Here is a 21836-nt window from a genome sequence, read left to right as displayed (position 1 = left end):
CCCTTGTTTATAGGCAAATTGGTATGGATCAAGTCGATTATTTATTGCTCTGTACATGATTTGTGCAGTTTTAAATTGAACCAGATCAGTAAACTTCAGTGTGTGTGACTTCAAGAATAATGAATTAGTGTGTTCAAGATATCCAACATTATTGATCATTCTTATAGCCCTTTTTTGTAATGTGCATAACGGCTGTAGGTTGGTTTTGTAAGTGTTTCCCCAAATCTCCACACAGTAACTCAGATATGGCAATATGAGTGTGTTATACAGAGTATATCATGATTTGTAGTCCAGAATGTGACTTGCTTTTCCCCAATATTGCAATAGAGGCGTGTGGCGCAGTGGATTGGTGCGTTGGTGTTCGGATCAGGGGAGCACAGGTTCAAACCCCACTGCAGTCAGCATGTCGTTGTGTCCCTGGGCAAGAAACTTCACCCCAAATTGCTCCTGTGGGGATTGTCCACAGTATTGAGTATGTAAGTCGCTTTGGATAAAAGCGTAGAACAAGTAACAAGTAATGTAATGTCTTTGCATCAAAACCTTGCAATATGCACACAATACGTTATAAGGTTATCTTTCCCTTGAGCACCTTCAAATAAACCTGGCTTGTTTCTTGGACTGTTTTTTCTTACAGGCTGCTCATCTGGCTCACACACTGCAATCATTTGGCTAGCCAGTGGCACTGTCACCTAGCAACCACAACCATATGAGTTTGTCTTTAAGTGACGGCTTGAAGTTTTCTTTATTATGATTATTATTATTGTTGACAATAAAGAAAGCCCCTTTCTATTCCAAAATGTCCACTTCAATATTGACTCTGCTCTGGAACTCTTTTCCTAACTATTTGATATGCATGTAACTTCAGATGCTTTGCACAAACACAGCATGCATACCAACAGAAAGAGTAACATGGTTTAAAAAAGAGAAAGTCAAATTAGAACATTTTGGAGAACCCCCTGAGCCCCTTAATGTTTAACGCAGACTGCAGAGTGAATACAAATCTACATAACAGCAGACCTCTAACGGTCAGGGACAGGCATTTGTAAGAAGGTTAATTATTTCTCTGTTGTTAAGAAATGTATTAATCAGAAGCAAAAACAGGTCAGTCAGTCAAATTGGAATCTCTCCGCTCAATTAAATTGAGCTATCTTGGCTCGTGTTCAGAATTGGATTATATATGCATGTGTGTGTGTTAATGTGTTTTCTTGACACAATGCATTTCATATTCCCAGTATTAACAAAGCAGCTTTTTCACAAAACCAACGCAGCTTTACCAACAGCTATGCATATAGAAGCAGCTATTTTAGACCCAATGGGAAACTTGAAGTTCAGGTTCAGAAAATGTCCTTCAAAAGTACATGACATTTGAAATAATGCATATTGCTAAAACTCCACCATTTCTGGCACATTTGGTGGTTGCTTTATCAAAGTTGTTTAAACATGGATGGTAATGTTTTTATTTCCTGCTCTCAGTTGACTGCAACAAACATACTCTCCATAAGCCCTACACCAGCAGGTTAAATCATGACTTGATGAATTAAGGATAGATGAGTTAAAAAAAACTTTGCTGCCTCTTTGTCCCAGTGGCTAGTCAGGATATAACAGCAAATAACCCCCATTATAAAGATGCATTAGTTAAACTCTCCTCAACCTGCAAACAAGGTCAACTAACATTCTCTGTAAATTGGATCCTTAAACCATGAAGGTTTACATTAAAGTTCATGATGTCATCCAATCTAAAGTCATTGGTGCAGCAAGAAACAGAAAAATCAATGCGCATGTGCATTGGCCTCCTAGGTGAGCGGTTTTCGCATAAGCAAAATCTTTGAATACGGTTTCAAATTGTTATAGTACATCTATGTGGGAGTGTCCATGGTTTCATCACAATCATAGCAGAACATAGAGGTCTGAAAAGTGTAACATTTTTTAAATAGGCACATACTACAGCTAATTTCTATAACATTAGAGGATATTGTGGATACACTTTTAGAAATACTAACAAAGCTACGATTGTGTAGATGCTAATTTATTTGTTAGATATAGTTTCACTTTTGAAAGCAACCCAATGAGAGATTTGAATTACAAAAGTTACTGAAACTGTGGAAGTGACAGAGAATGCAGGAGTTTGCCTCTGTTGTAACTGTTGAAACTTTGAAGGGACACTTTTGCAACACTTTTACACTTTTATTTTGCAGAGCCAAGCTAGTTTTCATGCTGTGTCTCAGTGTGCCGCTCATGTACTTACATGTGCTGTTTTGAGTGAATAAGTGAATGCCAATGCATAGTATGGCAAAATGCAGTGCACTCGGATGGTGCACTAATTACGCTCAAAAGTTAAATGTGGAACATTGCACACTTCTCTGTAAAACTGAAAGAAAAGAGAGAACCCTGCTACCGCGTAAAGGCGCTGTAACTGTGCAATTATCACTCAGGAACCCGACAGGTGAAGTTTGAGCTCACCTGGCGTGTTCTAAGATTTTAACAGATAAGTGACAGTTTAACTTTACTGACTTAACGTGCGGTAGAGATACTAACAAAATAATACAATCAATGTAGGTAAATATATAAATAAAACCACAAGCGGTAACACTGATTGGCACAGTTAAAACACGGCGGACTCTGCGGTCCGTCACAACAGTAGCATGTAATGCAAACAAAAGATCAACATGAAGTTGATAACACACACTAATAACCTATATCTGCCAAGACACGAAACCTCGTACATGGAACCGTTCTTGGTAATGATTATATGGGATTATACTATGCGGCGAAGATTTCTTTCACTCGGCTCGGGCACTGAGGGATCCGTTGTCTCGCGTCCGAGAAATAAACACAGCGGCAAGTCCTCGTTTCACCACGTAGGAAAGCAGCAGAAAGTCGATTAGAGTTAAAGAGAGCGGGCTCTAGATTATCCTTCTGCGCTGCGATGCGTGCATGGCTTCCTTCTGCAGGCAACGGGTGACGCGCTCTGGCAATTGGTAATTTGGCCTTTTTTTTATACAACTTTTTGCCCACTTATTCCTAGTGCCTAGGGTTGCCGACCCCTGGTTTACAGTGTTTGACTAGGCAGTGTACTTAGGAAAGTATTCCAGTTGAGACACAGCATCACTATGTTTAGCTACGCTAAGCTAATCACCACCTTTTTCTAGCTTTACACCTAGTGACTCATTTTTCTCATCAAATTATCTGGAACAAAGCAAATATATATAATTACCTGACATTTCAAACCATTCTTTCAACCATACTGCAACACATTCTGAGCCACACTCCTGGCATAGTAGGACTTACAACATCTGGATTTTTTCGCAAGTATTTGAAACCTTTGCTTTTTCTTTGGTAGTAAGACAAAGACATACATTCAATTGACCAGCACTACCCAAATCCAATTAATTTGACCAACCAAACCAATTAATTTGACAGTGATATGGTGTAGTGAGGCAAACAGTCTCTGTATAAATGGATTGAAAATGGAAATTGGGATTGGAAAAAAAAACAACCTGCTTTCAGGATGGCAGGGGAGGAGAGGAGCACCCCCGCAGGTCAGCAGGGTGTTCTGGGGAAGAGGAAGGAAGTAGGTGGTGCAGAGAGGTGTTGAGAATCAGGAAGTCAGGATGAGCATCATCTCAAACAGCACCCCAGTGAGGTGTCAATCACACATCGGCAGCAAGCGGCCCTTCATTCCACAGCCATGCGCTATTGATTTTTGTATCCCCGCTGCCTCTTTATCCCTCACCATCTCTGCCTCACACTCTTTCACCCCCCCTGACTGCTCTCCCTCACTCTTGTTGTCTCTGGCTGTGACGGGGAAATCCACACCATCTATACACAAGACTACAGCCTCTCTTTAAAAAAAAAAAGAAGTCTGCTTAGCAATGAGTCCTCTACTGTCATATTTTCACCATAAGCTTGACATGCACTGACACAAAAATTGACATTTGTGTCTTGGGCGATTGACAGGGAGCATCGAATGCCTTTTCTCTGATGGCGACACACACACTTGCACACACAGAATAAAGCAGGCAGGGATAGAAAGAGATAAAAAAGAGCAGCCGAGAGAAGAAGCTTAACATCCTGAATTGGTTTCCCTTCAGGAAAAAGGTCTCCAATGTATTGATAGTAGAGGCAAACGCCACGGATGAGGAGATGGGTGGACGGGGTATATGGGAGCACTGAACCTTAAATGCACCAAATTGATTCCCTCCATTCCCCTAGCGAGTTAACATTTCAACTAAAAGAGCTAACAAACAAAAAGCAGTAAAGATCATAAATGGGTCAAACTGTGCTTGTTTGGTTTAGATGTTAGATGTGTGACAACATCTTGTTGGATTTCATACTATATTCATTCATTTGAAGGCTTTTGTACTAGGTAACTTACATTCCTCATGAGGTAAACTTGACAGATACACAAAGAAAAACATTCAGATTTGGGTACTTCTTCATTAAATATATCCATCCAGCTGTTACCCGTGTTGTAACTCTTTTCACCGGTTTCTCTGACCTCCTTTTATGTTTTTTGTATGCATGCTGCATGGCGGGCTGCTGTGCGAACATGACTAGCAGGCAAGTCCGTGATATCTGGTGGCGGGGGGTAAATCGGCGTGCTATATCAACTTCCTCCACACCAAGTCTCCCTACCATCACTAACTCTTTATTAATTAGATGAACGCATATGCAGAGTGGGTTTTTGAGCCCGGAGCAACGACTCCATGCAGCTGCTAAAACAACTTGACAGGTTGACAGACCTTCTGCAGAGAGTGTGTGTCTGTGTGAGAGATATTATTTTTTTTTCTACAGGTGAGATCATTATAATGGGGTGTTCTGCTTGAGTGTGATTTTGCTACAAGATACACTAATGCAATTATGTCTCCATAGAATAAAGATATTCAAAAATGCATCTGTCTGATGATTTATACAGTAGGTAACATCCACTGGCTTTATCACACATATTTTTTCTGAAAACATCTGCCTCTGCACCATGCTGGAATTGAGGTCAATGAGTGCATTGAGAGTGATCAAAACAATAGTATAGTCTTTGTTTTTTTTAGACTGCAACACTGGAAACAAAGACAATATGTCAGAAATGGACATTGATCACTGGGATTTGTTCCATGTTGGTATTTATTTTTTGAAAGAGGTATAGAGCTCAGTAAATCCGAACACTGACCTTTTTAGGTGACCAAAAGATTACAATTAACATCCACAAATTGATATCAAACTGCGAAAGACTTAATTCTATAAGATAACCTCTCAAACAAACCCTTTTTTATTGTCTATTGTCCTCTAAATTACATAGCATTTTACAAAGAGAACTGTTATGCTATATTGAAAATAACTTAAAACTTGATATAAAAAGTAATGTAAAAAATTCAAGTAAGAAGTAGGGTCATTAGGCGCTTTCACACAGTACTTTTCCCCGTACTTTTCCCGCTTAGTTCAGATAGTTCCTGGGATTTTGCGTTCACACTAAAAAGAGTACTTAGTTCAGAGAACTTTTACCCCCTTTTTAGTGCCTAGAGAGGTGGTGCTTTCCTGGGGAGAAAAAAGTTCCAATTTCTGATTGGCTGGGCGAATTTTAAACCACGCCCCGTAAAACTCGGAAAGGTTTTTTGAAGCCGCCATTGTATTTGCTGGCATTAGCATTATTAGCATTAGCATTAGCCCCGCGCACCAACGGAGAGAGAATAACTTATGGCAACACAAAAAAAAACATGGGAGCGGTGGAGATGAGGAGGTGTCGGTGTTCTGGCGATTTACTCGGAAGGCTTCAGTAGAAGCTGCTGGGAGTCCCAGCAGCTTCTACTGAAGCCAGTCCCCAACTCCGGGGACTTCCGGCCGGGGACTTCGGGTGGCAGTATACGCCGGGAAGTTGTTTGCGGCCTGCCAGTAAACCCAAAGCAGAAGAAGAAGAAGTGACGTCAGCGGCTTCATTTGCGTAATCTTCCCTCAGGGAAAAGTACGCCGGTGTGAACGTGGTTGGCTCTTTAGTTCCATGGGGGAACTAAGTGCTGGGAATTAAGTGCTGGGAACTAAGTACGGCAAAGTACTTGGTGTGAAAGCGGCTATTATTTGGTAGTCCTCTATACATTCTGAGTCATTATTTACAATCAGTTGAGTCGCCCTCTGCTGGACATGAAGCGAATGCAAGTGACTTCCACATCAACTTTAATTTGAAGACCTTCAGTCTAACAGAGGTTGGAGCGTGACTAGAAATAATACATAATAACAAACGGTGTATTGCATCTTTAATGAAATACCTGTGTTGTTTCTGTATGTGGTTCCAAATTAAGAACACAAGCATGCTGTGTATGGGGTTACATCTTAAATTGTCTCTCCTACCTCCTGCCTTTATGTTTAGCGAAAAAAGGAAAGAGTGTGGATGTTAGTAGGTTGTTATTTTGTATCAGGTTTGAAACATGTGTTGTAGTCATTGTTGCCAAGGGGAATCTTTTGTTTGGCTCACGGTGTACAATGTTTATGCAAGGGTTATTATTTTTGGGTATTTTAGCTTTCCCTTTGCTTATCAGTAGCGACCTTCAAGGAACACTATGCCACCATATTGTCAGGGACCAAGCAGTAAGGCAACAGGACAAAGGAGTTGTTTAAAGAAAATGGGTTTGTTATTTAACCAAAAATTCTAAAAACATTATAAACCAAGAGTTCTTAATAACTAGCCCTATAAAAGCGGTCAACAGCAAATAACTCTAATAGATATACAAGCAACTAAACTTGTGTTAACTGAAAAAACCAACCTGCCACAATGACGCAAAAGGGAACATATCTATTGTGGCTTGGCCAAACCAAATAGAAGACAAGGGGTAATTAAGATGAACAGAATACACAAAGATATTAGGCTTGTTTGAGACGAGCGAGACCGATGCAGACCTGCGCAATTGCAATCGCCGTCTTGCTAGTGCGTTGCATGATGGTTAGTCATTTTGTCCGACTTGCTCTGGAGGCTCGCCTACATGAGGCGTTGAAATCTCGCGGGACAAAGACGCCCGCAGATTTGAGAGCGCGGCACGGCGAGGCGGCGCAGTTTCTCTCCACGGGCTGCGGAAGCGAAATGCTTGATGGGAAACGGCTCGCTGGTATCTCGAGCTGAGCACTCATTGGTGGTTTTTACCCCGTGCTGGAGATGAAACTCTCCATTGGCTCGGCAAAAGTTTGTTGTTGTTTTGTGTCAGTTTTGTAGTATCAGGCGTAATAGGGTAGGAACCTTTATGATGTAACGTGTTGTGCATCGGTGATTAATAAACGGGAGCAAGTCAACCTACACGTTGGTCCAATCCTTTCCTATACAAGAGCCTCTATATAAGTTATAGTGAACACTTATAACAATAGAACAAGTTTTACGTCGCCACTTCCATTCACATTTTTCATCATTGTTCCACAATGTTTATCATCATGAAATGAATATCTGTATATTTTATACTATACTTGCACTGCTTACCGTTTTCATACTTTATATATCTTAGCATATTCATACACACTGTTAATACTGCTCACAGGCTGCTGTGTATATCTAGTGTATTCATACCCCTCACTGTTTATTCATCATTCAATTCATTCTATATTTTATTCTGTAGATTGTGTACTTTTCACTTTACTGCTTTTTGCACTCCTGGTTAGAAGCTAAACTGCATTTCGTTGTCTCAGTACCTGTAATATGTGCAATAACAATAAAGTTGAATCTAATCTTGAGCAGGAACAAATGTATTTACTTAGTACACATCTGACATTAACGATTAAACACATTTGTGCATTCTTTATAAATGCAAACCGAGTCAAGCCGACTCCGGAGGTGGCGGTATGCACCTTAAAGTTGTTTGCAATCCGCCAAAAAAACGAGAGAAGAAGAAGAAGAAGAAGCCGACTCCGAGCTGTCCGACTTCAGGCGAGCTTTTTGAGACCTCCCCCGGCTGCGATCGGCTATTCTCGTCTACTTTCGAGGCGAGCCGTATAGATGTTACGTATTGCGCCGAGGCTTCGGAGCGTGTGTCGAGTAATCCCCGAAGCTTTTTGTGAAGCATGTATCGAGGCTTGTATCGTTTTGGGCCAGTGACGTCATCGATGACAAACGAAGCCTCGCTGCCTGTTGATACCACGTGACTGCTTCAGAAAGCGATTCAGATCGGTTGAACCGTTGAACCACAACGCTCATAATACCCATGGATGTATAATAAGAACCATATTACCCCTCCTGTACCCGGGCCCGGTGACACGATGGAATTAAAAGAGCTCAGACCCTCACTTATATAGAGGTCGGAACATGTCATAAGTATAAATAGATACAAGCATAAATAAATGTAGGAACATGAATAAATACAGGAATAAATACGATGGAGTGTTTTCAGGGAGATTCAGTGTGTGTGCTGTGGCTCAGCTGGAAAGCAGTTGACTCACGACCGCATGGTCCCTGGTTCAACGACTGAACAATACGTCTTTTTTGTTGTTTATAAAAGCTACAGCTAAATGAGATAATGTAGTTAATAAATTTATTCTTTGATATGGTTTAGCCTTTCTCAAGCTACAACATGGTTACGTTTATGAATATTATTAAGGAATACAAATCCCTCTTTGCAATGTTTACGAGCCTCCTTAGGCTTTTCAATCACAATCATTAAACTGGAATAAAAACAATATTGTTAACATGAAAATATGATTTTATGTTCGTTGTTAAGAGTTATTCTAAGGCTTTACTCATTGGGAACTCGGTATGAGATAGAGTACACTATTGAGATGTCAAATCTGCCTGTTTTACACCACCAACAGGGGGGTTTGTGTTCAAATGAAGCCCATGATGAAGCCTCATGAGATGAACCCTTTTGCGAACCAATTGGCTGGAAAGCTTCAAAGCTTCATAAGGCTTCATCTCGCCATCACTAGCGAGCCGCAGCTCGTCTCAAACAAGCCTAGTGACACAAACCCCTTTGACATGAGCACATGGTTTGTCCCAAATTGGCCCAATTGGCTGCTGGCAGTATTTATGGCTCCTCAGCCCTCAGCCACACCTTTTGCTGAACCAGGAAGTAACCTCCCCCAACCACCACGGGAACTCAAAGAAAAAGAACATTATTAATACAAACAAATACCTGTGCTAAAATGTGTGAAAAGAAACTAAATAATGTCAGGTTTAAAGCAAGTAATGAGGTCACTATTTATATCAGAAGTGTGGTGTTAATTGTTTTTGTTTTTTTGGGCTTTAGTGTTTTATTTCAGATCATGAGCTGTGAGCCCATTTAGTCTTAACATAGTTATTAGTGCAGACATTTTACAACAATTGTATTTGATACATACAGGAGCTCAAAATAAATATGTGATTCTTGTCATAATCCAGCACCGGGATATTGTTACTTTTAAGTGATTATGGGGCTGCTGCCTGAACATTTGCCCATGTTTTCTGTCAAGTAAACTAACCATGGCTGAAATAGATTGTCTTGTGTTGATAATCTTGATAGGTGTTAATTGTTGACTGCAACTAAATGAGGTAGAACTATCGGAGGTGAGGGTGCAGTGTTATTGCTTTACCCTGTGTGGATGTGGCCATCACACACATGTAGACAACTATTTGTACAATGCACATTAACCACTGGCACAACTCAAGCACGCCCCGTCACCTATCCAATAACAAGCTTCCTCCTTCTGTTTGTGGCATGCTGTGCAGAGAGCCCAGCTGTGTGTGTTTGCTGGGATGTAAAGGCCTGTTCCCTTTCCTTGTGCTGTAGTAAACGGGTCAGTGCGTCTCCTGGGTGAGCTGGTCTAAAGTCTGCTGCTCACTGACCTGAGGCCGCATTTCTGCACATGACTGCGGGTGGTGCACTGACCTCAGATCGCTGGCTTGGGCAGGGAAGAGGAAACCAAGGCATGAATATGTCCGACTCTGCCCTGAGCTCCGGCTGCATCGAGTCCAGGTCATGGTTTTAGAATTGCTCAGCCTAGTCCTTGTAGAGGCTTATAGTATTTGCCTTTTTACGTGAACTTATTTTTCTGGTATTTAACTGAGATGTATTCCTATTACTGTCCTTCTTTTCACCCTCCTTATATGGCTTGAAAGGGCAGTGTAGCTGCAAGCTAGAGTTAGCATAATATGAAATGCTAATCAAATGTCATGAGTAACTAAGTACAGAACTGACTTATTGTCAAGCTCTTTGCATTATGTAATGTTTAAGATAAGATACTAAACTCTTAGTTGTGTGTTCTTAAAAATGCAATGTGTAAGATATAGCCAGAAGTTCGATATAAACAACAAAAACATGTACTTTAATAACATGTAAGGAGGTTTAAGTGTTGACTGCCCGGTCCACTATAGGCAATAGTTTGAGAGTTCAATAAAACTCCTTTGAATTTGAGTCATTTAGGAGTAGCGCTAAACAAAGGTCTTGTCAATCCATGGTTCGTGTGTAATTTATAGTTTGTCCATTGGATCAAATACAAAGAGACAGAAACTAGAGAGCGACTTGCATCTTCATCTCTTCATCATCACAGGCAGTCGACCAATAGTATAGTGTGTAGGGGTGTAACGGTATCCGTATTCGTCCCGTACCGTCACGGTTCGGACGTCACGGTTCGGTGCATGCAGTCACACGACGAATACGCCTTTTTTTTTACGAGTGGGAAAAAGGTTGTTAAACAACAAATGAAGAAGAAGAACAAACACAACAACAAAACGAACAAAATACAAGAAGAAGAAAAGTTAGTATTGCGATTTCAGATAACAAATAGGAGCTAGAAGACCCACCTGCTTCTTTTAAATCAGCTGTGTGGGAACATTTCGGGTTCCCTGTGGACTACAATAACGATGGAGTGCGAGTGGTGGATCGGACGAGGACGGTGTGTCGGTGTTGTTCGACAGCGGTGCGGTATGCTAATGGACCTCACCCAGATTTGCCAATCACCGGAGCCCGGCAAAAGACAACAGCAGTTCAACAGCTTATCCCCGCTGTTTAGAACCGCCAGAGATTTTGTATACCTAAAACCGCCACCTGGGTCAAATTGACCCACTATTAGAATGCATTGATTTTCAAGGTAAAATGTTCTTTTATGGAACAGTGAGTTTTGATCGCACAGGGATGAAACGTATACCAATATAATCTGTGGACTCTCAGGGCTCGACATTATAAATGGCCCGCTGGCCCGGAAGCATTATTTAGACACCCCAGCCAGCATAACGTACTTTCAACTCGCCCCACAGCTGTTTGCTGCGGAGCGCAGCGCGAGCAGTCTCCCGTGAGCGGGAGCGCACTCCTTCACTACAGACTGTCTCTATCTCTCTCTCTCTATCTATAACTATCTATCAATATATCTATCCATCTATCTCTCTCTCTCTCAATCTATCTCTCAATCTATAAGGAACCGCAGTAGACAAAAGGCGTTGCTATAGCAACACGTCATGTTTATATGAAAAGGGGTGTGGTCAATATGACCCGCTGGGCGGAAATAGGTATAAATGGCAATTTTTTGGGCGATTTCTTCAATCTGACTTCATATTGACAATTTTTAACAACATAGGGTGCTACATAACACACTTTCAGGAAAAATCACAGACTGGGAGACTTTAATATTTTATTGAAAAAAAGTTACACACAATAAAAAACAGCTCTGGGTCAAATTGACCCGATTGGCGGTTAGTGTTAAGAAGCCAATAGACATGAGAGCCGAGAGACCAAAATAAATAACGGAAGCTTTTGGCATATGATTTTCAACGGCTATGCTGCGCCCTTATGCAATAGTAGAGGACCCCGGCTTTTATTGATTGTGATTGAAAGTGATTGAAACACTATCTTATTTATTTTGTAATATTTTCAAGACATTCTTTTTAGTTTTACAGATTATTGAACCTTTTTGTTTGACATCAGCCATTATAGATAATATGGCCATCTGAGTGTGTGTGGTACTGTTTGTGGTTTGTTTTTAACTTTGTAATAAAGTTAATTATTCAAAATGTTAAAGTTCCTTATTTGTATACTGAAACTTGCACTACTGTTCAAAATAAATAAAAAACAAACCTGGTATTATACATTTGGGACTTTTTTTTGCTTTTACTTGTTGTACCGAACCCGTACCGAACCGTGACCCCCAAACCGAGGTACGTACCGAACCGTGAATTCTGTGAACCGTTACACCCCTAATAGTGTGCTTTTGGAAATGGGAAAAGTCTTTGGCATTGGACCCATCGTGATATTGTATATCTTTAGGTGGAGGTGCAGCTGTAGGTAGAATAATGCCCTTAATGCCTGAAATGACAGCTGACTGCAGGAGAGAAGAGAACGTTTTTAAAGTTAGGCGGCAGAACGATGATTGTTGGGGGAGTCAGAGAGAGAAGTTGTAATGTAAATTTCTGATTGAATTTGCGCTGTGCTTCTTTTCTCATAGACTTCTATTCAATCTGACTTTTTGCGGCTAGCCATAATAAAGAATGCAGGTTTAAAGGCACTTCTGCATTGGCTTTACTTTTCAGACCCATAGGTTGCTGCTTGGTTACATCAAATGAATCCCTATAGTTTGTATAGATTGCTGGTAATCAGCTTCAAACACCTAACTGTTCTCAGAAGCAACTTGATGGGGCTTACAGCTGAATTGCTCCTTTTTGTAGTTGCTTTTATAAGATGCTAAACGATGCTGATGTGAAGGCCGCTTTGTATTGGTCAGTATCTCGCTTTAGTTTCTGGGTACAGGTATTGTTCAAGCGGACGTTTGAAAAGAACAGTTCTATTGTTGTTAGTCACCTTTTGCCTACTATGACAAGTCAAATAGTCTGCTGTAAAACAGGACTTTTGCACAAAACCTGAACAGCATGAAAAGACTGTCGAATAAGGTAATTGGCCGGACGTTAATTAAACATTAGAACAAAAAGGCAGGAGCGAGGGGTGGGGGTTGGACTTCATTTAACTTTATTTGAATCTATGTAGCGAGAACAGGTTGATCAAAAGAACACAAGATTGAACAAAGAGGTTTGAGGATTTTGGTAGATTTTCTGAGAAGACAAAGATGACAGTTTCTCCATCAATGCAGTTGGATAATAATAGAATAGGTGTGTTGGAAAATGAGTTCTGTAGGAGCCGTACAGTGTAATATCACACCAATTAAAACTACAAAGTGAGATACCGCATCAACAATTCGAGAAAATATACACCACATAAATGCAATTATCACATTACCCGGTTTTAATTGTGCAAAATGTTTCGGGGTTTTGGCAGGAAGTATACCCTGTGGATGTTCAAGCAGCAACACTTTAGCATTTTCTGTTACATGCTTCTATAAATGAGCAAAAAGTGATAATTGTGTTTAGTTACTTTTCATTGAAATTTGTAAAATGTTTTGTGAGGAGTTACAGTAACATATACTTCACATAGGTTCACATATTGTTCTGTACTTTTTCTGGCTTTTCTTCTTTTGCTTTTAGCAGGTGGCTAAAAGGAGAACCATACCTGGTACTTCTCTTTAAAGAATTCAACCATCTTGCTTCAATAAAAACTAGCTTCATTTCTCAGAAAAGTGCTGCCTATTAGAAATAATGAGAGTTCTGAGGCACAAAGCCTACCTGCAGCTCGGAGACATTCAGACAGCAGTCTCTTAGCCCACATAATGATATCACCTGTTTAGCTCATAAATGGCTCTATTGATGATCCAACTCTCATGTGGTGACATGTTTTCCTTTCACTTGGTTCTGCAACAGTAGCTTGTCCCTTGAGCACAAATATCCAGCTGCAAGACAATATCACAAAGTGTGACGGTGATGTATTTTTTCTTGTTTCATTCTCTTAAAGTGAAATAACTCATTATGGTTTTGTGGAGATACTGTAGTGCCACCATTTAGCAATTTGCAAAGCACAATGCCTAGATTGCAAATCAATCTTTTATTGTGATTAGTTTTAAATGTATTTATATTTTTTGCTTTTTTTACACTTTGCTTTTTTTACACTGTACAAATTACATGGGGAGATGCTGACATATGTATACGTGTTGTACACTAGATCAAATCATTCCTGTTTTTCATCGACACTATTAGGACTTTTTAACTGGTATTTATAATTTTTCTATGACATAAACAAAATCATCACATTTCACTTTTCTACCCTTAACATAAAGGAAATGACCGTTCACTACCTGTTTATTGACTAAACAACAGTGTGGTACTATCCAAATAAAAAGAAGTACAGTGAACTAAAATAAATAATAAAAAGGAAAATAAGGAAATCATATATACAGTAAATATTAATAAAGAGGTGCGACTAGAGTTCTGGTATTGCCTGTTTTAATGTTGGCCATCTTTCATCAAACCTGCCTCTTCATTGCATTCTGCTGCGGGGCTGCGGCTTCAACCAGGAAGCTGCTATGGGTTTTCTTTTGCTATTAAAAGCAGAATTCTTTACAAGATAATCCTATTTCTATATCACTATACAGTATTGCCAAGTATACAAAGGGCTGGATCCAGAGTGAATGTAATGCCTAGCAACTGTTCATTTGAATACCTTTCAAGAAGTCCAGGATCTTTGGGCTGTAATTCATTTTTTAACGCTATTCAAAACAACATAATGATTGACAGCTGTGTGATATACCTGCTCAGAGTGAGGTCTTCACTGACTAGGGAATTATAATTAGAGTAGGAACATCAAGGGGAGATGGTAATTTATCTTTACATTACCATGAATGTCTGTTCTAATACTGCAGATAAATATATGTTCATGACTCATACAGACACTGACCAGTCGCTAGCTAGCTTAGGAATCATTTCACTGACAGTAGAATTTAGCCAGGGCTATGAGATTGTTGTGTGTGTATCAAAAATATGATCTACACACTAGAATAAAAGTTCTAATAATTTTGTATTTAGCAATGTTTTGGGGCAGTCGAATCCTGTCCTGACCATGGTGGGTGTTTATATCAGATGATGTTTCTGAAACACACGTAATCTGTTCAATAGATCTTTTATCAAACTGATCATGAAGGTATTTATAGAGATACTATGGTTGTTGTGTTGAGATGCTATCAGACACTGGATCTGTAGTGTTCAGTCCAACTGATATTACAATCTATATATTTCCTTTAACTAACAACGTTTAGGTTTCTAAAGTCTGGTAAAGGATTAGTTGATATAAATTGCTGATATACTTAGTGACTGCAGTTAAATGAAGAGTCAAGAATGTGACTCATCTGAAATTTGAACAGTTAAAGATTGTGCATAATCCTCGACTTCTCAATATATTCTCCAAAATGCAGCACTATTAGCACCATTCTTTTATAAATGTAGATTCACAAAATATAAAATTATTTTCACCAGCATTTACAATTTTCATCATGCATGGTTGACTCATTTTCAACTTTATGAAATATTTACAGATTTGTATTAATGATCTGTAATGTAGATCAAATGTATTTAGTTGTTGAAGACCAATGACACAATGCCTAGAACAGTTAAGAGAAGCACATTACTTAAGTGTAGTGCAGTGTATCCTTTAAACCAGTGACATATTACAATAACCAAAATCCAAGACGATATCTAGTCTAGTAATAACACAATATCGATATATTGAAATGCGTTTTTAAAAAATCACATTTAAATTAATTCCAATATTCACCATCTCTTTAGTTCTGTTTGTGTCCATCAACTCCTTAATATATATATATATACTCTTAACCTGCTTTATTCCTCATCCCGTTAACCAGTTAGTGGCTGATCTTTGCCGCCGAGTTGTGTGATCACTCGTAGATTCATTCATTCCATGATCCAGCCTATTTGAGCATTTTACCATGTTGCCTTCAAGGGAAAGCCCATAGACCCCCCCCCCCCCCCCCCAAGGAGCCTGCTGTGAACAAGTGGAAAATGACAGCTTCCTGTCTGCTTTGCCAGCCTCTAATGTCTCTGTCTGGTCATCCAGGAGGAAACCAACATGCAGCATGTCCTGCTGTAAAGTGACAGAGAAGAGTGATGAAGGTGTGGGGGGGAGTGAGTTATGTTCCCTGTCTGGTGTCCTGTACGGGTCAGTGCATCTCACATGTGAATGCACACCTGACACATCTGTGCTAGCTCTCACTTTCTTCGCTGGGTTTTCTCTCTCTTTCCTTGGTTTGATGTTTAATCCAAAAATGGGGATTCATGCAATGTTATCAGCTGATTTAAAAGACTTTATCAGTGGTTATTGGCCTTATATGTGGGTCAGAAGGGGCCTGCTAGTCCAACTACTACTAGCCTACATTTTAGCACTGATTAACATGGTTGAGCACCAAAAGCAGCAATACAATAAAATGATGGATATCTCAGCGATAATTATGAGCAAAGGTGAATACAGTCTGGTGCTGGAGCTCCAGTTTGAAGAAGTTGCTTTCTTTGTATTAAACACATTAAGTTCCATTCAGTTTTACGTATTACATGTTATTTTTAGGTTTCAGTTTTACAAAGCAGTAGGAGCAGAAAAGCCTGTCTGACTCATTTGAATAGAAGCGATAACAACTGGTAACGTTAGGCGTGTTGGATGGATGTTGGCGTCCATGTCCATCTTTATGTACACAATGTTAGGGTTGGGGTTCTGAGTTTCACTTTTACAGTTATCTAACCCAAATCACGATCTTTCTCCAAAACCTATCCGAGATTGTTTTTTCCCTCAACCTCATGTTGCCATGTTCTGTCTTTGTGTTTCTGGTTTTACCTTGAAAAGCTTTCCCCCCCCCCTGGGTTACATCTGTTTTTTGTGTGGACCAGCTTTGACTATTTAAAGCATGCTTTTTGTTATACTTGCCTCAATTTTCTTTTGGACCAGCATTTCGATCCTGCCTTTCTTGACACTTACCCTATGACAAAAGTAATAATACATAGTAAAGATAACAATGAATAGTTCCCATTTAAATGGCTGTACACAAACCTAATGGGTGCAGTAAGCCTGTCTTTTGATGCTCCTGATCTGATATTTATTGTACATGTTTCCTCTTCCCCTCCTGTAGGATGCTTTTGAAGTGCTGGCAGAGAGCTATGAATTCAACAACATGGAGGGTCCATGTCTGGCTTTCAGGAGAGCTACGTCTGTTCTGAAGAGTCTGCCCTGGGCGGTGCGGTGCCTGGGGGCTACGCAGGACCTGCCCTGCTTGGGGCAGCACACCAAGAAAGTGATTGAGGTAAGGCCCCGTCTGCAAACAGAGTCCAGTTAATATGACAACGATCCATCTGTATTACGTGGTCTCATGAAACAACAGTATTGAGTTTGGCACTCCAGTTTGATTTAGATTCTATAGACTGGAAATGCAAAGGTTTTCAGAAGCATAATCACATTTCCAGAGAGCTTTCAAATCCGTCTCTGTGTGCATACGGTAAATAATGCAAAGTGTACTGTGATGGATTGCCTCCATCACCACTCATTTTTATGATTCCTTTGATTTAATATTCCTTTTTTTCAACTTCATTTGCATTCTTTTGGGAAATGATCTAAAATCAGTTGCTGTCCTGAAAAGAGAAAATCAATCTGGACACTCATGGAAATGCACTGGAAAATGGTCAGCAGTAATGCTTAGCTAAAAACATTTTTCAATATTGTTTTAAAGATGTATGTCGTTATTTAGAACCAGTGGGCTCGGGTTCGGTGCTATAGCTAGAGTAGGGGAATCAGAAAGTGTTGAGTGATGGTTTTGTTCTCTACATAGGAATTGTTAAAGAAGAAGAAGAAGATGGACCTTTATTGATCCCCCGAAGGGGAAATTCAGTTTTTACAATATCGATATATTGAAATACGTTGTTTTAAAATCACATTTAAATTAAGTCCAATATTCACCATCTCTTTAGTTCTGTTTGTCTCCACCAACTCCTAAATATATATATACTCTTAACCTGCTAAATGACTCAGCCGTTAACCAGTTAGTGGCTGATCTCTGCCGTCGAGTTGTGTGATCTCTCGTAGATTCATTCATCCCATGATCCTGACTACAGCCTATTTGAGCATTTTACCATGTTGCCTTCAAGGGAAAGCCCATAGAGCAGTGGTTCTCAACCTTTTTACACCAAGTACCACCTGAGAAAATAGTTGGCTCTCCAAGTACCACCATATAACCAATGTTAAAATACAGTCTATGCAGTTCATGCAGGACTCGGAGGCAAATTTATTCATAAAAACATTATTTATTGTCAGCCACAGCTACATGTACAAAGGGCAGTCTCTCTCTCAAGTGAGAATATAAAGAACAAAATAATAACTTATTCTCACACAACAAATGACAACTGTAAATACATGTCATTTCCTATACCAAAGTTTGAATGTAGGCCTCCTGCAACAGCCTACATTGTAACAGAAAATGTCCTATTGGGAATTCAGTTCCACAATAATAATGAAAGCCTCCAGGAGCAGATGAGCCTAAAGCAGTGACCATCAACTGGCGGCCCGCGGGCCACATCCGGCCCGCCAGACATTCTCATCCGGCTCGCACGACAGGGGTGACTGTGGCGTTAGTGCGTTCGCCCCCCACTAATTTTTTTTTTTACAACGTCTCGTGAGTAATGTGCAGTACCGGAGTCCAACAGAGAGGCAGCAGCTGCGGGACAGTAGACTGCGTACTGCGTAGCCTTCCCTGCCTTGAAGAAGAAGTGATCCTTCGGTGTGAAGAGTCTGCTTTATGCGCTCCGCAGCAGTAGCCCCGCTGCGACAGAGTCCAACAGAGAGGCAGGAGCTGCGGGACAGTAGTCTAGAAGTGATCCTTCGTTAGCGTGAAGAGTCTTTATGCGCTCCGCAGTACCTGAGCATGCTCCACTAGCACCCCCCGGTCAACAACTTCAAAATTCTGGGCTATATAAAAATCGCTGGCCCGTGAAAGTGTCTATTGGATAAATGTTGGCCCTTGGACAAATATAGTTGGTGATCCCTGGCCTAAGAGCTAATAGCTCATCTTCAGTCTGCTGATGTTTGCTATTGCCATTTATGTGGTGGCAAAGTAAAAAAGAAAAGAAAAAAGATAACAATTAAGGACAAGTGTGTGCTTTTTCAGCTTTTGACCTCGGTCACAGCCTTCTCTGACCCGGACCGATTTGACCGATTTGACCGATCTGCACGTCAGGACCGCTACGGGCCTCCACCAGAGTTTCCTCTGGATTCGCCCTGCCCAGGCATAGTTCGCCATCTTTCGGGTCCTATCGCTCACGCTCACGCTCCACCTCCCCGCCTGTGCGGGCGAGACGGAGCGCCCGGGATCCCACCTCAGCCGGCGCGCGCCGGCCCTCACTTTCATTGCGCCACGGGGTTTTGAATGCACCCTGTGACTCACGCGCGCGTTAGACTCCTTGGTCCGTGTTTCAAGATGGGTCGGGTGGGTTGTCGACATCGCAGCAGACCGCTGACGCCTTTTACGTGAGCCGATCCCCGCTCTGGCGGCACGACACGGTCGGAGCGCACTGAGGACACTCCGCCCCGGTTGACAGTCGCACCGGGAACAGGGGGCCCCATCCCTCCCCGAGGGGGAGAGAGGGCGCAGCGAGCACTTTGTCCACGGCCCCGGGAAGCGGCGAGGTCCGGGTCAGTCCGGGTCTGGGTCCTTCTCCAGGTCTTTTATTTTATTTTTTAAATATTTCTTATATTTCAGATTCCTCCGCGTACCACTAGCGGGAGCTGGCGTACCACCAGTGACTGGATGTGTCAGAACTTTCTTCAATTAAACACAGATAAAACTGGGATTTACAAATATATTGACATGTATGCAGATGATCTACCGATGTAGATATGTTTATTTAACACGTGTAGCACACTGTGACTGGAACACAGCACAGCTGGTGAATCCGAGCTAAGGTTTTTTTTATCCCCAAGAGAGAATTGGGAGCCAGTTGAAATACGGAAAATACATAAAACATACAACAAAAATGTATCATATAAATGCTAAAATCGTCCGTGCGACGGAACAGTGTACATCAAGTGACAGCATAACTCTGAATTGCATGCTTCCATTATCATTTAACCCTATCATCAGTGATTGAAAAATAATCACCACCAATACAGCTTAATTTTTTGACAGTTTTTGTGTTTTGTGTTTCTCTGTGAGGGAGCACGATCCAGATTTTCTTTCACTTCAGTGTTCCTCAAATATTTAGCATATTGTTTTAGCTGGATCTTTCTTCATCTATCAATACCAATGTGCAACTTTCAGATGACACAGAAGTGGAATCTCATCTTTCAGACAAAAAGTTACTGAAGGCAGATCAAAATTAAATCTTTCAAAGAGATATCAAACACTATTTTGAAATTTCAAGTACACAACAGACTAACAAACACATCAATCACACATGAGCACACACACTGACAGGCATCACATCAATTTATCTCGTCTTTGGGGGGAAAAGTGTTATCGGGTCACTCAGCAATCATCCCCTCACCTACAGTCGCGCTCGGGGCAGAAATCATGGCAAGTTGTCAGGGAAAGTGTCGAGAAGTGTTTGCTTGGAGAGAACGCTGAGTCCCTGCCGGAGAATAAGGTGAGCCGTGCATTCCAACTTCTGACACATTAAACCTAACAGAGTCTCAGAGCGAGTCTCCGAATCTGTCAAATCTGTCAGCACTGAGGCACATTCATTAAACAAAATAGCACAAATGTCCCCAGAGACTGAAGTGACTGCCTGTGAATGACCTCTCCCTGTTGTTGTTCTTAGACCCAGCCGATGAGTTTTTCTTTACCCACATGTATCTTTGAACAGATCGTGGCTCAAAACAAGAAAATGACACGACACAAAAAACGAAGTGAAACCAAACAAAGTAAAAACAAAACGGCTGATGTGCCTGTGAACATCGGAGTGACACCATCAGCAGCGACAGAAGCGTACTGAACATCCATAGAGGAGAAAAGATATAAAACCTACTGACGTGAAAGTCTGGGAGCACTGAGGCAGAGTTGGGGATGAATAGTCAGTATGTGTTTTCTGTGTGTGTGTGAAGATGTGTGTCCTCCCCCGGGCAGGGAGTGTGTTGAAGCCTTATACTTGCGTTTGAGGTTAGCCTTAGCCGGAGGCTTGAAATGCAGAGGTGGACGGGTGGATGCATCATTGAGCAGTGAAGGCTGCTTTAAACTGCACTGTACTCACAGTGAGGGTCTCAGGTTCACTGGTTAATTTATACCAGAAGTCCTCCATGCAGATGCTTAAAATGCACACTGATACTGCTGGTAAACAAATATACCCCAAACGTTGACTTTAATTAAGTGTATTAAGTTAACCAATTTGAAAGCAATCATTTCTGAAAGCAATAATTTCACATTTAAATAAAAAATATGTAGGCTACATTTTTACCATTTCCCCAACTGAAGATAGCTGATATTAACCAGATAACCGCTGCCTCACTTTATGCCAGGGGTGTCAACCTCATTTTAGTTCAGTGTCCACATACTTCCAAATGTAATCTCAAGTGGGCCGAACAAGTTAAATCATAGCAATTTGTTGCCTTTGTTTTAGTGCAAAAAAGAACATTCTGAACATGTTCAAATTGAATAAATTATCCTTTTACAAAACATTAAGAATAACCTGACATTTCTCAAGAAAAACAAGTTCAACAATTATATACACGGTGTATTTACAAAGGCACAACGCATTTAGTCTCTGGTATCTGGAACTGAACAATATAGTATATTATTTTATGATCAAAACAACTTTTCCAGATCTAATAATGATCTTACATTAATTTCTATATCTGTGTAGTAATCCTGACCGCCTGAACTGACACACCACCATAGAAAATAAAGTGGGTTAAGGAAGAAGGATCAGTTATCCCCCTGCCTTGTGATTGTATAAAATGTATACATACAAAATACACAATTAAAGTTAATGTCTTGTCTGTAATATTTACCCTTTGCAAAGTCATCCTGAGGGCCGGATTGAAGCCTCT

The 21836-nt window shown here is 40.7% G+C and overlaps 1 protein-coding gene across 2 annotated transcripts in view; it reads left to right on the top strand.

Moving 5' to 3' along the window:
* Positions 1-21836, top strand: part of dntt (deoxynucleotidyltransferase, terminal) — a 134037-nt gene that overhangs the window by 20095 nt on the left and 92106 nt on the right. For both annotated transcript variants that reach the window (XM_034121783.1, XM_034121774.1), the window contains one exon: positions 16939-17109. In XM_034121783.1, the coding sequence (XP_033977674.1) occupies positions 16939-17109 (171 nt within the window). The remainder of the gene's footprint in view (positions 1-16938; positions 17110-21836) is intronic.

Source organism: Trematomus bernacchii, unplaced genomic scaffold (assembly GCF_902827165.1).
Source record: "Trematomus bernacchii unplaced genomic scaffold, fTreBer1.1, whole genome shotgun sequence".
Classification (NCBI taxonomy): domain Eukaryota; kingdom Metazoa; phylum Chordata; class Actinopteri; order Perciformes; family Nototheniidae; genus Trematomus; species Trematomus bernacchii.
Note: the sequence above shows the minus strand (reverse complement) of the source record. Positions and strands in the feature narration are given on the sequence as shown.